Genomic DNA, 17368 nt, shown 5'->3' on the forward strand with positions numbered 1-17368 from the left:
CACTGTGTGGAAAGGGAGAGGATTTTATCCCACAAGTGGGGTTGAGTAAAGACTGCTTCTCTGAGTTGGTACAAGAGCTCTTCCTGGAAGAAGGGATAGCTTGGCAGGGCTGTGGAGAGGACAAAGCTGTGGTATGTTGGCAGCAGGGCGGTGCGGTCTTGGAAGAAAGCAGGGAGACGGAAGTTAGGATTCCTTTAAGTCAGACTTGGAGTCCCAGTTGTAGTCTACCTCCTGAGAATACAGAATTGCTATTAGACCTGATTTTTCCATCAATTCAACTGTATTTTTTTAAAAGATATATTTATTTATTTGAGAGAGAGAGCACAGGGGCAGAGGGGCAGAGGGAGAGAGAGAATCCCAAGTAGCCTTCCCGCTCAGCATGGAGCCCAACGTGGGGCTCAGTCTCACAACCCTGAGATCATGACCTGAGCTGAAATCAAGAGTCAGTCACCCAACCGACTGAGCCACCCAGGTGCCCCTCAACTGTATTTTTTTTATCCTGTATAACAAGATATATAGATTTTTGTAAGCCTTCTTAAAGCTATTTTAAGGTAAATAAAGCATGGACAAACAACCTGGATTAGCATAAGCACTGCCAACCCCCTCACCACATGTCCCAGTCTCGCCCCTTTACACCAAAGCCTGAGCCCAGGAAAGTGGAGAGCCTCCTTCCCTTCAGTTCTACTGGCCTCAGCCTCACTCTGTTTGCAGCCTCCTCTCCGGGCCGCCCAGCCTGCCTTGAAGACAGCAGCCCGTCTCCGGTCCTTGCCTTTGCCGCCTCCCCTCGGCCCAATCACAGCTACGTCTTCAAACGGGAGCCCCCGGAAGGCTGCGAGAGAGTGCGTGTGTTCGAAGAGGCCGTGTGAGTACCTCCTGTGGACCGTGGACCGTGGACCGTGGACCGTGGACGGGGTGGGTGGGGTGGGGCGGAGCCGGGGATGGGGGTGAGCCCTGCACTGTTCTCTCTGACAGGCCCTTCTTCCATCTTGGGCTCTCTCAGCCTGGGGCCGTTGTCAACTTCAGATGATCGGGATCACACTTTTTCCGCGGTCAGACTTGTTGACATTACCTACTGGAGCCCTTCAATCTTTGCTTATCGTGATCTCTATGGAAACCTGCTCTCTGCCCACATGCCAGCCACAAATGCTGTGGGAGCTGGAAAGGAAAGAGATCTGAAACCCGAGCCCTTTGTTTTCTCTATTTTTTTTCCATCCCTGGGGAAGGTGCTAGATGGTAATTGGAGGGAGAGAGAACATGTTAGTAGTTCTCTTCAGGCAGAGATGGGAAGTGTCTCGTCCCCAGTGGAGTGGCAGGGGGACCTGAACAGCTTCCTCCCTGCCTCTGAGTCAAGTCTTCACCCTGTCGCTCTAGTGGTTCAAGGGTCATGAACTCCCAGACAGAAATTTCCAGTCCTTACAAGGAAGGACTGTGGAATATTCCAAGCCAGGTGGGACAGTTCAGAAGCCGTTCTGATGTTGATTGACTTCTTTACCACGGTTCCCTCCCGTTAGCAGAGAGGATGGAGGGCCGAACCTTTCCAAATGCCCACCCAGTCCCCCGTAGCAGGCACCCCAAGAGCTCATTTCCTTCCCCCCACCAGCTTCATAGTCAGAAGGGCAGATTCTCAGTTAGGGAGAATTGGTCCTGGTGTGTGAGCTGAGACGTAGCTAGGACAGGGTTTGAGCCTTGAGAGCTCCATTCACGTCGCAGGTAAGGGACAGTCCATGGTAGCGACAGAGGGTACAGCTAGAAGGCAAAGTGGGAGTTAGGGAGAAAGCCATGGCCCCGGGGGTGTTTGCTCCCAGCTTCACTATGTAGCTCTCCAAGAAGCCTGGGTCCTCAGGGGTGGCATGGAGGAAAAAGACCAGATCTTGCAGCTTAAGCGGACTTGGGTCTCTCCCCAGTCCACGTTATACTTGAGTAGCCACCGCCTGGGATTGCTTGTGGAAATGAGGCTGTGCCCATCCTGATTCTTCCACAGCCTCACGATGCCAGCCGGGGTCTTCAAGCCATCGCCCCAGGCTTCCTGTCCCTGTGTTAATCCTTTGAGAGAGATGGTGACTCTTGGGGCCCTGGGTGACTCAGTTGGTTAAGCATCCGACTCTTGATTTCGGCTCAGGTCATGATCTCAAAAAAAAAAAGAGGTGGTGACCTATGGATTGCTCTCCCAAGAGGCCCTGGGAGAGAAATTCTCAGCTCACTGGGGCCTCTTCCTTGTATCAGCTTGCCCATTGGGAAGTTCTTGTGTTTAGCAATTCTTCTGTCACATTTTCCTTTTCCTAGCTGCTGATCCTATAAGATGGCCTGGATTTCCCAGGAGGGGAATCAAGCCATTCAGGGTCATGCCATCTGTCCTTCGAGTGGGGCTTGGTCTCCTGGGTCACCTTCCCCACGTGGGCATGCACACAGTGAGAGCATTCCCCTCTCCTGCCCATTCCTCACAGTCCATAAAGTGGGATTCTTGTAAACCCTTCTTGGTCAGGGGAGACCTTGCCGCTGTGGACTCTGCTGGGACCCCAGGCCTTCCCAGATACACCCAGCACATGGGTTTTTACCTCTTTCTTCCACCTCTCGCTCTGGGCGCACCCCTGCCCTCCTCCTGTCTTGCTCTTCTTCCTGGATTTGGAATTATTAGAATTCTACAGTTAAAATGGTCATCAATTTCCCATGCTATACCCTAAGTTCATTTTTCTGTCTATATATTATACATAAAGAGGAAGGCAGTCGAGGGATCCACTGGTAACAGAGCTTCACCATCATACCACACATTTCCCTTTTCCCCAGGAGCCCTCGCAACCAGCGGCTTCTCAACCGCTTCCCCTCAGAGCATGGCCAGACACTCCTCTTTATCATAAGGATTCCTTACTCTAGAACTCCCTGACCTCACTCCTTTTATGCTTCCATTTCTTCCACATGATTAGGAAGGTGTGGGGATGGTTCTTTCCACATTCAAGGTGAGGCAGGTGGGTCAAGAGCACATGGTGAGTTAGAGCCGAGACCCCCTGTTAAGGTTGGCCTGCCTTCCTGCCATGGTTGTTACCCTTGCATCTCAGCAAGGGCTTTGAAAAATCACCCCTTTCAAATGTGTTCAAGAATGAGACTCTTTAGGTCAGTAGATTTCAATGGGAGACATCCCCCCCTCTCCCCACGCCCTGGGGACATTTGGCAATGTCAGGAAACATTTTTAGTTGTCACAGCTTAAGGGGGACACAGGTGGCTCCTGGCATCTAGTGGGCAGGTGCTAGGGATGCTCTTAAGCATCCTACAATGCACAGGACAGCTCTCCACAACCAAGAATTTTCCAGTTCAAAATGGCAATAGTGCTGATGCTGAGAAACCCTGCTTTAGGCTGTCCAAAGTCTTAGAAAATAATTTTGCCTGGGTCTCTGCTTTTAGGCAAGTGGTCTGCCCTCAAAACACTGTTTACTGATGAACTCTCTCAAATTAAAAGATCCCTTGGTCTCCTCTTCTAAAGTCACCTCGTCAGGAAGTTCTCCTTCCTGTCTACCTTCAATCCCTCCTGTTTCTAGCTGAAGTAGATTTCCTGTTGTTCAGCCATATTCCTAATAAATGGATTGCTGCGGGCCTAAAGACTGGGTGTTGCTCAGCAGCCTGTAGTTTTTTGGTTGAGTTACCACCCTGTTTGAACAGAGACCCAGCTCCCCTGCTCCCCTGATGCCATGACATCTCCTGTCAGTTCTCACTGGCTGTTTCTCCCCTTGTGTGTGTGTGTGTGTGTGTGTGTGTGTGTGTGTGTTTCTCTCTCCATTCTCCAGGTCCCCAGGCCCTGACCTGGCTTTCCTGACTTCCTGTCCTGACAAGAACAAAGTCCATTTCAACCCGACCGGCTCGGCCTTCTGCCCCGTCAGCTTGATGAAGCCCCTCTTCCCCAGCATGGGCTTCATTTTCCGTAACTGCCCCTCAAGTCCGGGGTCCCCCCTTCCCCCTGCCAGCCCCAGGCCACCGCCTCGGAAGGATCCAGAGGCCTCCAAAGCCTCCTCGCTGCCGTTCGAGCCATGGCAGCGCACCCCGCCATCAGAAGAGCCCGTGCTTTTCCAGAGTTCCCTGGTGGTCTGAGGGCCCCAACCCCACCACTTCACCATGGAGACCAGTGCCTTGGTGGCAGGCCCCTCCCTAGCTCCCCTGAGGTGGGGGATGAAGGAGCCCTTCCCTCTCGGCCTTCGAGCACTTTCATTTATTGTGTCAAAGCCCCGGGTCCTCTTTCTGAGGGACACCAGCCCCTCCGAATGTGAGGGGACCTGCCTTCTCCACTAGCAGCTGGGCAGCTCACAAGTCGCATCTGTGTTCTTGCCGCCTCTCTCACTTGGTGGAAAACTCACCCGAAGGTCTTGGGTCCCCCACCCCTGGGTGTGAGTCCAAAGGACTGTCTGTGGGGCTCTTGACCTTGTCATGGAGCAAGCTGGCCATGATGGAAGGAGAGGGGACACTGCAGATTTCCTTCCCTCTCCTCCACAGCCATGGAAGAGGAGACCCGAAGATAGATAGCCCCATCCTCTCAGCGCCCATCCCCGTGCCTCCCTCTCATTGGAGGAGCTGACCAAAGCAGCCCTAAAGGGCCCTAACGCTTGACCAATCCAGCTGCTGGCAGAGGGGGGAACCAAGCGTTTTCCCAAGTGGCATTTTCATCTCGCTTTCACCCTAAGATTGTCTGAAGCAGCCCAGCTTGCCCAGCCCCAGGTGGGTGGCGGGGGAGAGGGAGAGCTGGTATTCCTCCAGGTGGCAAGCGGCGACTCTACGCCCTCCGCCTGCCCCGGGACTGGGTTGGAGTAGAAAAATGCCTATTTTTCTTGTATCGATGTAGAAACTCTATTTTCTCCCAAAGACACTATTTTTGCAGCTGTTTGAAGTTTGTATATTTTCCGTACTGCAGAGCTTACACAAAATTGAAGAAGAATGTTAATGTTCAAGTTTTCTTATCCTGTGTTTAGAAGTTGTTTTTTGCAGATCTTGGTGTTAATAGACCAAATAAATAAGTATTCCCAGCAGCTTGAGGTTCTGTTAAACATTTTTTGCGGGGAGGGGATTGAGCGTGCGATATTGATCATCCTTGTCTTCAAGAGGGGTCTCTACTTAACAAATAATGATGTGGATGTGGGTGTTAACGTGGATGCACAGAGTCCCTGTCCTCAGGTCACCAGGCTTGGATTCTTTAGATGGACATCTAAGAAGTAGGGTCCACGGAAAGGCTGTCCAGAATGAAGGGGGTGGTGGAAGGTGGGGTGAAGAAGTCAGTGGGGCAAGTCATTTATTCTTGGATGAGTCTGGAAAAGCTCCCTAGGGAGAGTGGGTTTCAGAGGGGAAGTGAGGGTGACCAAGTTTGACATTGTGGTGCGCACCGGCAAGGGGAACAGGACCAGGGAGCGGTCATCGGGTTGAATCTCTTGGCACAGTTTTAGGGAAGCTTTAGCTCTACTGGAGTATTCTTTCCATCTCGTGAGTACCCACAACACAGAGGGGTTTGCAGCCTCTCAGCTTTATAGTGCTGCACCTGTAAGAGCTCAGAGGCTTTGGGGAGAAATGGGAATAATCATCCCAACATTCTGATGGTGCTTTACGCTTTACAAACTTTTTCACGACATATTATCCCCACTGTATGGGTGAAAAGTTGACTACCCCAAGGGCAGTCATAATAACTACAATTGTGGGCGCCTGGGTGGCTCAGTCGGTTAAGCGACTGCCTTCGGCTCAGGTCATGATCCTGGAGTCCCGGGATCGAGTCCCACGTCGGGCTCCCTGCTCATCAGGGAGTCTGCCTCTTTCTCTGACCCTCCCCCCTCTCATGCTCTCTCTCTCTATCTCATTCTCTCTCTCAAATAAATAAATAAAATCTTTAAAAAAAAATAACTAAAATTGTATCTATGTCAGAAGACCTCGAGACAAACTTTTTTTTTTTTTAAAGATTTTATTTATTTATTTGAGACAGAAAGAGAGAGAGAGCACATGAGAGGGGGGAGGGTCAGAGGGAGACGCAGGCTCCCTGCCGAGCAGGGAGCCCGATGCGGGACTCGATCCAGGGACTCCAGGATCATGACCTGAGCCGAAAGCAGTCGCTTGACCAACTGAGCCACCCAGGCACCCGAGACAAACTCTTAAGGCAGGCTATCCCAACTACCATTCATTGGCCCCGTAAGCATCAGATACCCTGTTAGTGCTTGACATAAAACGTTACCGAAACATCACAACAACCCAATGAGAGAAATGTGATAAACCCCACTGTACTGATAAGAAGACAGAAAGATTGTATAACGTTACCCCCAAGACACAGATAGGAAGTGGGGGAGCTAAGATGGGGAAGCAGATCCCTTGAATCCAGTGCCCCTGCTTCTAACCACAGCGCTCTCGCACTTGTTACTATTTTTGCATTAATTTCAGATGAGGAAACTAGTTTGACTCAGAGGTCAAGAGAACTGTTTGAAGTCCCAGCTAGTGAAGGGGCAGAGCTGGGACTGCAACCCAGGTCTCTCACCCCAGCTCCTGTCTGGTGCCCTGGAATCACACTGATTGGGTGGAATGAGCCACTGGGGGGAGAGCAAATGTGGGGGCCCCATCCGCACTGATGTAAAGGAGACAGGGGCTTGAGGACAGACCCTATCTTCTATTTCTTACCCCTCCCCCGAAAGATGTTTGGCCTGCCCCCAAAGCCTTAGTGAGTCAGGCCTGGAGTGATGGGTGTGGTGCTGACCTGAGTTTCCTTCCTTTGCCTGAGGCTGTGCCAAAGAAGTGGGCTGTCAGAAGCAGAGAAGGAGCCTCTACCCAGATAGCAGCCCAGAGTCCATTGCTTAAGTGGGGTTTGGGGGTTATAGTGGAAAGTCCTGGGGTGTTGCCCTAGCTCTTGGTGCCCGCAGGTGGAGGGCCAACACTTGGGATGACGGAGGGGCCCCCAAAGGAGGTCATGAATGGGAAAGAATCTGGAGGGCAGCAGGAGGGTTTGTTGTATTGCTGGTGAGGTGTAAGACCCCGGAGAACATCCACTTTGGTAAGCTTCCATTTCCACCTCCTGGATGTGAGGAAATAAGACCAGAGTTGAGAAAGTGTGATGACTACCGATACCTTAAACTTGCATAGCACACTTTACAGTTTTTGAAACACTTTCACAAACCTCAGCTCATTGAATCCTCAGAACAGTCGAGAGGCGACCAGGTGGTTGCTGCTAATTGTCTATCCCAAGTTTCCAGGCTGGGAAAACTGTCGCTCGGAATGTAGGCGGCACGCGTAGGTTACCCCTTTGGAAGCCTAGTGATGTGCCCTTAGAAGGAGGACAGCTCTCAAACGGCAGCCTTGAACGCTCTTCTTGCAGAAGGGGAGGCGCTGACGCGGGGCAGCCGCTAGGGGGCGCTGAGGGTCCACTGAGACTTCCTGGCGTTAGGACCCAGCGGAAGCCTGACCGCCGACTGGGGAAGAGACTGGGATTAACCCGGCCGGCCGCACCTCCTTCCAGCTCACCTGTCTGTCTTCGCACAGCGCAGCCAATTGGTGACCTCCACATCCTTATACGTCATCATTCCCCGCCCGCGTAACGCCTAGGCCATCCCGTCGAGCTCTGGGTCGCAGTTGTCCTCGAAGTTGCCTGATCGGAAGACTCCAGGGCACAGCATTAATGTCAGGGCGGGTGGCTCCCTCGGCCATCAGGGGCGAAGCCGAGGTCCCAGGGCGGGTCTCCTTTCCCTGGAAACGGTTTCTGGGTCCCGAAGCCTTTCCCTCTCGGAGGCCCTGAGCCGGCAGCTCTGGCGGTGGCTGCTGGGGCCTACTGAGCGGCGGTCGCATGCAGCTCCTATGAGGCCCCTGTCGCCGGTCGGCGATGTCCGGCTGGAGCTGTCGCCGCCGCCGCCGCCGCTGCCGCTGCCGGCTGTGAGCGGGTCTCCGGTCGGGTCGTCCGGGCGTCTCATGGCCGCTAGCAGCTCCCTGGTGCCCGACCGGCTGCGCCTGCCGCTGTGCTTCCTCGGCGTCTTTGTCTGCTATTTCTACTATGGGATCCTTCAGGAAAAGATGTGAGCGGATCGCCGGGACCGGAGCACAGACCTGCCCCTTCTCTCGCCCCTTGGCCCGGTTGGCGGGCCCCCCGCCCCTGGCCCGGCTGTTCCTTCCTGCCCGCCCCCAGCCCCCGACACCTTTGCAGCCGCGGCTGAGCCTGCTCAGATTTCCCAAACGCCAAAGTTGGTCTCCGGATACTCGGGACCTGGTTATGTTTCTTCTCTTGCTTTTCTCCCTAGGGTTCTAAGGGCTTGGGCTTTACAGGCTGGCAGTAGTACCCCGTTACACACACACGTTTCCTTGCCTGTGCCAGCTCCTCTTTGGTACTTCCAGATGTTTGCGGACAGCGGATTCTTTTGCCCCCGGCCTTGCTGCTGTAGCCCAAATCCCTTCATCTGCTGCTTGGGGTACCTCGTTTCACCGTCTAATTTTCCACGTTTCCTCTAGCTCCATCCTTTACGGATATTCTTTCCCTAAGCTACGGGATCAGCAGGCTGGGATGTCTGGCTTCTAGATCCAATAAAATCAGCCCCTTTTGTGAATGAGGCCAGTGAACCTTACCAGACCGTTCCTACATCCAGAGAAGCAAAATCGTTTTAAAGCTTTCGGTGACTCTACACATACTAGATGACACTGAGTGAAATACACTAATTCTTCTCCTTTTTTTCCCTCATCATTTCATTCTTAGAACAAGAGGAAAGTATGGGGAGGGAGCCAAGCAGGAGACGTTCACTTTTGCCTTAACTTTGGTCTTCATTCAGTGTGTGATCAATGCTGTGTTTGCCAAGATCTGTGAGTACCTATCTAGTAATCTGTTGTGTGCCCCCTCCCTGTCCACCTTTAAGGTTTGACTGGCAGCACTCCCACCCTCTTTAGTGTTTTCAAAGCCTCTCTGTTCAATCAACCCTATTTCCTTACATTAGACCAACTTCTGAGTCAGAAATGTGCAGAGAATGGGTCTTCTGTGTGCCGAATCCCCACTGAGAATACTTAATTTTTTTCTTCTTTCTTCCCTTTGACTTTCCTTTATCTTTCCGCTTCAAACACGTTTTGAGCTGCTCTCTCTGTTCCCTGGGGGCTACAGCAGAGCTAACGAGTCCCTTGAACTGAATGAGCCCCCATTCCTGCTCTGCGTGTGGTCTTGTGTTAGGTGTAGGTGAGATTGGAGAGTTGAATAATCTTCAGAGATTTCCCAGTCTAAGAGGACAGAAATATCTTGTGCTTCTCGTCTTATTTGACGCATTCCTTTCACGTGTCTTCAACTTTGGTTCAGTTCACCCAAGCTTCTCTTACACATTTTTTGTCTCTTCCCAGTGATCCAGGTTTTTGACACTGCGAGGGTGGATCGTACCCGGAGCTGGCTCTATGCCGCCTGTTCTGTCTCCTATCTGGGTGCCATGGTCTCCAGCAACTCGGCACTACAGTTCGTCAACTATCCGACTCAGGTGAAATCTCAGGGTGTGATGAGGGTTGGCTCAGAAGTTGTTTGAAAAGACCTAAGAATTCTTCGCTCAGGTCTGTGACTTAAACAAAAGAGAAGGTGTTGGAGAAATTCAGAGGGCAAAGAACCATAGATCTGCGGTCTAGTGGTGGTGGGTTGGCCATGATAGGCTGTGGTTTCTGGTGCAGGCCCCACAGTTACTTTTCTTTTCTTTTCTTTTCTTTTTTTAAAGATTTCATTTATTTATTTGACAGAGAGAGACATAGCGAGAGCAGGAACACAAGCCGGGGGAGTGGGAGAGGGAGAAGCAGGCTTCCTGCTGAGCAGGGAGCCCGATGTGGGACTCAATCCCAGGACCCTGGGATCATGACCTGAGCCGAAGGCAGACACTTAACGACTGAGCCACCCAGGCGCCCCACAGTTACTTTTCTTAACAGAGCACCTAGCACAGTGCCTGGCACATCCCAGAGGCTCAGGTACTATGTGCTGGATTTCATTTCAGGTCCTTGGTAAATCCTGCAAGCCAATCCCAGGTAAGCGGAAGCAGATGGTCTCCCTCTACCGTCCTCACTCTTCCTGTAGCAGGCTCTCTACTCCTCTGCTAGAGCTGTGTATCCCTTCGGGGTCGTCATCTCATCACAGCTATCTCCAGAGCCGGCCCTCCATCCCTTCCCCCTGCCATCCTGTCCTCTGTATCGCTTCCGGTGGTGTTGGATGTGCATGGGCCCGAAGCTAGAGACCAACCTAGTCTGCTTCCTGTGCCGGTCATTTTGGTGTCCTGGGTGCTTACATTGTCATTAGAGTTGAGTCCCATTTTGATTGTCAGTTTCTTTCTCTCAACCTCTCTCTCATCCACTGTCCCCACCCTTTCCCTGTCCCTTCTTGGATCTTTCACCTTTGTTCTCTGCCTTTTCCCTGCCTTCTACCCTTTGTTCCCCCCGTTGCTCAATCCTCTCTATCCAGGTGCCAGCCTTGCGCCTTCCTCTTAGCTTCTGTAGGCCTTCCTTCTCAGACATTGTTTTCTCCCAGGAGTCTCCTAAGAGGACAGTGTTGGGCTCATCAATGCCTGTGGGTACCCGAATTTTCCACTGTTTCTTCCCTATAGTCATGCTCCTTGGAGTTACCCTCTTGAAGAAGAAGTACCCAAAGGCCAAGTACCTGTGTGTGTTGCTAATTGTGGCCGGAGTGGCCCTTTTCATGTACAAACCCAAGCAAGTAGTTGGGATGGAAGAACACACAGTTGGCTACGGAGAACTGCTTCTGGTATGTGATCCTGGTGGGAAAGGCAGCCTTTTCCGGTAATCACAACCAAGGAGCATCCCACCTGGGCGTGTGAAAGGCCAGTTATGTGTCGAGAGAGAGATTGCGATGCTCCTTGCCCCCCATTTCTCGGCTTTGTGTCTTGTTGCATGGCCCCCGGCTCTCCTAAGGCCACAGTGGTAAGCCTGAAATATTGAGCAAAAACGCAGCTCTCCAGGGGAAGGGGTGACTCTGAGACTTGTGTTTAAGTGCTGGTGTGAGGCCGGAGAGACATGAGAGCGAATAGGGAAGGAATAGCGTGTCACTCACTGTGGCTTTCTGAGAAACCGGGAAGCCAGCGTTTAAAAATAATACTATAATAGCTCTTGCTTACTGTGTATTAGGCCTTGTTCCCAGTGGTTTACCTATTAGTTGGTTAACTTCTACAACAATAACCTTATATATGTTATTATTTCCATTTTCCCTATGAAGACACTGAGGCACAGAGAGGTTAAGTCACTTGCCAGGGTCACACGGCTATGAAGTGGCAGAGGAAGTGGCTAGCTTGGCCCAGGCTTCTAATCTGGGCAGTGTGACCAGAGAATCTAGTCTGGAGCGCTCCTCCAAGCCAGGAGGCTAACAGGCCAGTACCACATGTCCTTTCTCTACTCTCACGGGAAAATACATGGCTCAGCACGGGTTCCAGGCCCCTGCACACGAGACTTCGTGGCACTGCCTTGGGAAGTGCTAGGCTTCCCATCCCACTCTGATTACATTACTGGGTGGCTCAGATAGGCTGTCGTTCTGGTGCCTGGGTGGGGCAGGAGGCAGTGAGCGTGATCTCTCCGGACCCTCCACCTGTGACCGAATGCTAGCATTTTGTTCTGAGGACTCTGTCTTAAGATAGCGGCTTTGTGAGGAGTCTCAGAAAAGTGAGAGTCCTGTGTCCTGGGGTAGGGAGGGGCCCTGGTGGCCTTCTTGCTGCAGGGTGCATCCTCTCTTTTCCAGTTATTGTCTCTGACCCTGGATGGACTGACAGGCGTTTCCCAGGACCACATGCGGGCTCATTACCAAACAGGCTCCAACCACATGATGTTGAATATCAACCTTTGGTCGACATTGCTGCTGGGAGCTGGTAAGGAGCGGTTCTGCTGTTCTTCCGTGTGTCACCAGAGGGCAGACTGCCGTCCTCCAGTCAATCCCTAGCGCGGGTGCTCGTTGCTAACTTTGCCCAGGCCGGAGGCCTGTCTCGGCTGTAAGATGCCCTTCTGTCCAAGCCCCTGGAAAACCTTCTTGGAGAAACTTTCCCTGGCGGGCTCTGCTTGCTCCTCATGATTGGCACAATCAAGGGTAGACCTGTGCCAGTTTCCTTGGGGGGACACGTAGTAGTAGGTCACAGGGGTACCTTGGGAACTCACCTTCTTCTGATAGCGATGACATACTGGTATTTGGTGTATACGGACTGTAGTTTGAATATGAACGTATGTGCTTTTAAATCAGTGCTTCCCAACCTTTGTTCAAATCTGGGTGCCCGCGGGAAGTATTTTTAGTACAGCACAGTGGGGTTAACGGAGGAGGCTGCTGATGGCTGGAGGTGGCCATGCGTGGGGCTGCCTTGAGCTGGGAATGTGTGGGTCAGTATCTCCCCAACATCGGAGGATCTCTGCTACCAGTAACTTTGGCAGAAGTAGCTAGTCGACTCCCAAGCCTCTCTTGGAAGAGTCTTTAGTTTGTCTAATCAGAAAACTAGGAGCAAGCTGCCTGACAGGACAGTGTGAACTCAGTCCCTGCACTTCCCAACGTGCTGTTTGTTCTGTGGAGTACTTTCCTGGGCTGCGTGTAGACACGTGCGCTGACGCAGGCACACAGGGTGCGCCATTCATCCTTTGCCATTTATTCCCAGGAATCCTGTTTACTGGGGAGCTCTGGGAGTTCTTGAGCTTTGCCGAAAGATACCCTACCGTCATCTATAACATCCTGCTCTTTGGCCTGACCAGTGCCCTGGGTCAGGTGAGTGCCTCGAGACCGGGTAGCTTGGCTTCCCCAAGGGAGCCCGACCCGGCTGGAAGAAGAGGGCGGCAAGCCCAGCCCTGATGTCCTGTCACAGACTTTGACCTTGGGGCAGAGCCCCAAGAGCCAGCCTGACCCCGCTTTCTCGGTCTCTCTAGAGCTTCATCTTCATGACAGTTGTGTATTTTGGCCCCCTGACCTGCTCCATCATCACCACGACTCGAAAGTTCTTCACCATTTTGGCCTCTGTGATTCTCTTCGCCAACCCAATCAGCCAGCTGCAGTGGGTGGGCACCGTACTCGTGTTCTTGGGTAAGTTCCGCGCAGAGCTCACGTGTCTGGGCGTGTGCAGCAACAGTCTGAGGGCTTGCTTTTTTCTTTTTTCTTTTAATTAATTAAGTTTTTGAGAGAGAGACTGAGGGAGCGGGGAGGAGCAGAGGGAGAGGGAGAGAGAATCCCAAGCAGCCTCCCCGCTCAGTGTGGAGCCCACCTCGGGGTTCGATCTCAGGACTCTGAGATCGTGACCTGAGCAGAAATCAAGAGTCGGACGCTTAACCGACCGAGCCACCCAGGTACCGTGTGAGAGAGCTTTAGATATTTCTTTTCCTGAAATGTATATTTATGAAAGTGATTTAGTGGGGCGCCTGGGTGGCTCAGTCGTTAAGCGTCTGTCTGCCTTCTGCTCAGGTCGTGATCCCAGGGTCCTGGGATCGAGCCCCGCATCGGGCTCCCTGTTACACAGGAAGCCTGCTTCTCCCTCTTCCACTCCTCCTGCTTGTGTTCCCTCTCTCTGTGTCAAATAAATAAAATCTTTAAAAATAAAAAAAAAAGTGATTTAGTTATTTTATTTTATTTATTTATTTTTTAAATACAGATGCTCTTTTTTTTTCTCTTTTTTTAAGATTTTATTTACTTATTTGACAGAGAGAGAGACAGCGAGAGAGGGAACACAAGCAGGGGGAGAGGGAGAGGGAGAAGCAGGCTTCCCGCGGAGCTGGGAGCCCGATGTGGGTCTCAATCCCAGGACCCTGGGACCATGACCCGAGCCGAAGGCAGACGCTTAACGACTGAGCCACCCAGGCGCCCCTATTTAGTTATTTTAGAGAAGATGTTTTTAAAAAAGGAAAGGAAGCATTGCCTCTAATCCACCCTTCCTAATGAGCATTTCATTTTATCCTCCAGTGACATGGGCTTCCTCAGACACTGAACAGGATAAAATTGTTAAACTTACTCCCTACCAAGTTGTGCTGCTGTGGATGAGCTGAGAGAACTAGCTAAAGTTTTGACATTTTTTCTTTTAGTTCTACTGTATTTTATTATATATACATAATTACCTGTGTCTTGGTGATTTTTCTCATTTGATGCCATACTTTTTCTCTGAGGGAGTTCTATAAAACCAGTGTTTGGAGTTAGTTTTCTTTAAAGCCCCAATTTTGGAGAACCAAGGCTGACCTTCCCATCCCCCCATGCCACTGTCAAAACCATTGGTAGGTTTCATTTCTCCTCGTAAGGCTAAGCCCGTCTTCTCCCTTTTCATAGGTCTCGGTCTCGATGCCAAGTTTGGGAAAGGAGCCAAGAAGACATCCCACTAGGAAGTCAGAGACTACCTCCACTTCAAGAATATTTAAGTTATTATCTCAAATATGGACATCTCTTGGGCAAATGGACACAATAGGGATAAAGGACTGGGTTCCAGTCTGTTTTTGGTTTTTGTGTTCTTTGTTTTGTTTTTTTTGTTTGTTTTTTAAGAAAAGGAAGCAAAATCACATATTCTAAAAAAAGGCACTTTGATTTTAACAAGAGTTAAAAGAGTTGGCAGTTTCTGTTCTGGATGACCTGGAGCACAACCTAACGCGAAGAGAGAAGGGGATGGGAAGAGGCAGAGCTTGATGCTCTTTGCCCAAGCTCCCTCTCAGGTGTAGGAAACCCGGTTGGGTGGCTAATTCCCCCAAGAGTCCAAGCATTGTAGGGAGGAACTTGACTAGTTTTGCATTTGGGCTTGTGGCCTCTATTCCCGCAGGTGAGGGTCTAAATCTGCCAGGACAGGTGGCTGGCTGTTAGAGCCAGAGAATGTCAAAATCACTTTATCACTTCAAGCTCTGGTGGGCAAATATTTCTTTAAAAACTCCAGATACAGTCTTTCCTCAAGAAACCTCCCTTGAGGTTGGGGGGGAAATGAGCCCAGAGCCTCAGAGTCTGCTGTGTTTTCACATTTCCCCATGGCCTCCTCTTCAGCCAGAGCTCAGACAAGCCGAGTGGGGACCCAGTGTATGTATCATGAACAGCTTGGGAAGGTCGATTCCCTCCCTCCGTCTCCGAATCTGTTCTCGGTCCACCTGGTCCCCTCCTGGGGAGGCTGGATTAATCCTATTCCCCTTTTCCCTTCGGCTGCTAAAGCATTGCCGTCCTCTGCCGCCGTGGCCGCGCCAAGGTGTCCCCATGCCAGCTTCTGCCTGTTGAAAGGGATGCTGGCGGAAGGCATGGTGGCTGGGTGCTGGCACAGAGCCTCTCTCCAGTTTCCTGGGTGGCAGTGGGGGGAGAAGGCGGAGCATGGAGCAGAGCCACCTGCCCACGGCCGCCTTCAGAGCTGGAAATCGCAATCCTCCACGGACCAAACTTTACACATGAAAGTGCATTGCCACCAGCTGCAACTTTCACTCCATCTGTTCAGCAGCCCCAGCCCCTTGGCTCTCCAGCTGGGAGCCCAGCCTCCTTCCTGAGCGGCTGCCTCACCACCCCTCCCCAGCCTTTCAAGCCAGCCTCACTGGCACTCGTGTTGCTCTCTAGGGGCCCTGGTGTCGCTGCAGCTCCGCCCCCAAAGGCCCCCTCGCATTTTGAACTCCTCCTTGAGAGAAGAGGTTTTAAGTACATCTGGCTGAATTTCCTTCCTTCTCCACCCCTCTCCCCTCTGGTTTTTTGGTTTTTTTGGGTTTTTTCATCCCAAAGTTTGCCTCGATTAGCCCCTTCCCTTCTGGATTGATAGTCCTTCCAAACTGTCTTCTGTGGATTGGATAGGTGGTCAGAGCGTGTGACCACTGCCAGGGGCCTACAGGCCCGTTCCCCCGACCATCAGACCAGTCCCCTCCACCTCCAGCCCCTGCCCTTCCCAACTAGCTGTCTCAGAGATGCCTAATGCTAGGCACCAAGAGCAAAACAGAATCTTCAAGAGCCCAGCGTGGCTCTCACCTGCCGCCAGGTACGTCCTGCCTACTCTGTGCCAAGAGCCCGCTGCTGGAGTGTCTGCTCAGCCCCCCGTCTGCCCGTCTAACCCATCACTCCTGTGTGCCACATCCTGTGAACTTGCTGGGAGTTCAAAGCTGAGTAGGACCAGTACTTACCCTCTGGGGGCGGACTCACAGTCTCATAGGGAGCCAGGTAAACAAATCAGACGCACAGCGCCAACAACCGAGTGTCTGGGCAAGGCGAGGCTTGAGCTGCAGCATGTGGGAAGATGAAAGGTGCAGGCAGCGGAGCCAAGTGGGAAACGGGGTTTTCAACTGCCCACCTCCCCCCGCCCCCCATACTCCTGCCGTCAGTCAGGTCAAGTGGGAGCAGGGGCTCTGCCCTGAGGCGGTCGTTCAGGCCAAAGGGGAGACAGGTGGAGATGCGGCCTGAGCTGCCGCCGCACCTGGTGGCACGCTTACCTCCCGGATCGGGGGGACCCGAGCGTGCCAAGTTTAACCAAAGTCAGCAGTGCTCTGTCAGGGCATAAGGGCTGATAAATGTGAAATGCCAGGCAAGTTCCAACAAAAGGGAGTGTTGATCGCTAACCCTGGGCGGCCTGATGCCTCAGGTTTCTCAAGATCAAAGGACTTTTCATCTGTAGTTAATTCTCAGCTCTGTGTAGAGGGGAGGGAGCCAATACACAAGTCTCCCTGAACACTATGTTTTCAGTTGGGGGTGTACTGTACTGAACGCCTATTTTGGTCAAACCATCAGGTTGACCTCCGCTGTTGGTGCTCAGGCTCATGGAAAAGCGGTTTGTCCATCTCCTGGACACAACGTGGCCTCGTGCAAGGGCAGGGACCCACCAATGTGATTTGGGGTAACAACATGGGGAAAGCTATTCGGAATTAAACATTAAAAGAAAGAAAATCTACACTGTTTTTAAAGGGACAGTAATTAAACATTCCCTGTGGACCATCTCTCAGGCGAGGCATTTAGGAACGGATGATGTGTTTTCCCACAGTCCCGTGACACCCTGGCAGAAGAAGACCGAGCAAGCCCCTGTCCCTTACAGAAATGGGAAAAACAAGTTAGGGAAGGCTGGGGGGCCTGTGGTAGGTCCTTGGGTATGTGCCTACAAGATTAATTAGAATTCAAGGTTCCCTGAGTCCTAGTCACATCTTGGACCTGTGCCCTCAGAGGGGGAGAAGCAAAGTTCCTCAGGAGACCCATTGCCTGTGCTGTCTGGTCCCACTTCTCGGTGGAACAGTTTGCACATTTAATGAGTGGTGGTGCTGGTCACTTTCTCCAGATGCTGTGGCAGAGAAATTATCCTGGGTCTCTGTGGGATCGTTCAACCCTTCTCACTGAAAACACACCAGCTGTCTTCAAGAGCCACAATCTCATATGTTTATGGAATTCCTTTCCCAAAGCTCTTTAGTTCCTGAAAATTTGTCCTCCCAACACTCCTGGGGAGAGCTTAGGCCAGGACAAGTCTCCCCTTTTGTTTATATATATACA

At 51.9% G+C, this 17368-nt stretch overlaps 2 protein-coding genes across 2 annotated transcripts in view; both read left to right on the top strand.

Moving 5' to 3' along the window:
• The window catches only part of FAM117A (family with sequence similarity 117 member A), a 42464-nt gene extending 37458 nt beyond the window's left edge, over positions 1-5006 (top strand). The window contains exons 7-8 of the mRNA XM_035026891.1: positions 712-862; positions 3777-5006. Coding sequence (XP_034882782.1) covers positions 712-862; positions 3777-4077 — 452 coding nt within the window. The 3' untranslated portion in view covers positions 4078-5006. The remainder of the gene's footprint in view (positions 1-711; positions 863-3776) is intronic.
• Positions 5007-7593: 2587 nt separating this feature from the next.
• Positions 7594-14484, top strand: SLC35B1 (solute carrier family 35 member B1). Its single transcript, XM_035026892.1, has 9 exons — positions 7594-8009; positions 8681-8784; positions 9307-9437; positions 9936-9966; positions 10539-10696; positions 11681-11807; positions 12576-12682; positions 12841-12994; positions 14222-14484. Exons 1-9 carry the CDS (start codon positions 7795-7797, stop codon positions 14272-14274), a joined length of 1080 nt encoding a protein of 359 aa, XP_034882783.1. The 5' UTR covers positions 7594-7794; the 3' UTR covers positions 14275-14484.
• Positions 14485-17368: the final 2884 nt, after the last annotated feature.

Source organism: Mirounga leonina, unplaced genomic scaffold (assembly GCF_011800145.1).
Source record: "Mirounga leonina isolate KUSES-001 unplaced genomic scaffold, KU_Mleo_1.0 Mir_200, whole genome shotgun sequence".
Taxonomy (NCBI): Eukaryota; Metazoa; Chordata; class Mammalia; order Carnivora; family Phocidae; genus Mirounga; species Mirounga leonina.

Coding starts and splice junctions, on each gene's coding strand:
- SLC35B1 (XM_035026892.1), top strand. CDS start 7,795: ATGAGGCCCCTGTCGCCGGTCGGCGATGTCCGGCTGGAGCTGTCGCCG. Junction 9,967..10,538: donor ATCCTGCAAGCCAATCCCAG/GTAAGCGGAAGC, acceptor TCTTCCCTATAG/TCATGCTCCTTGGAGTTACC. Junction 10,697..11,680: donor GCTACGGAGAACTGCTTCTG/GTATGTGATCCT, acceptor TCTCTTTTCCAG/TTATTGTCTCTGACCCTGGA.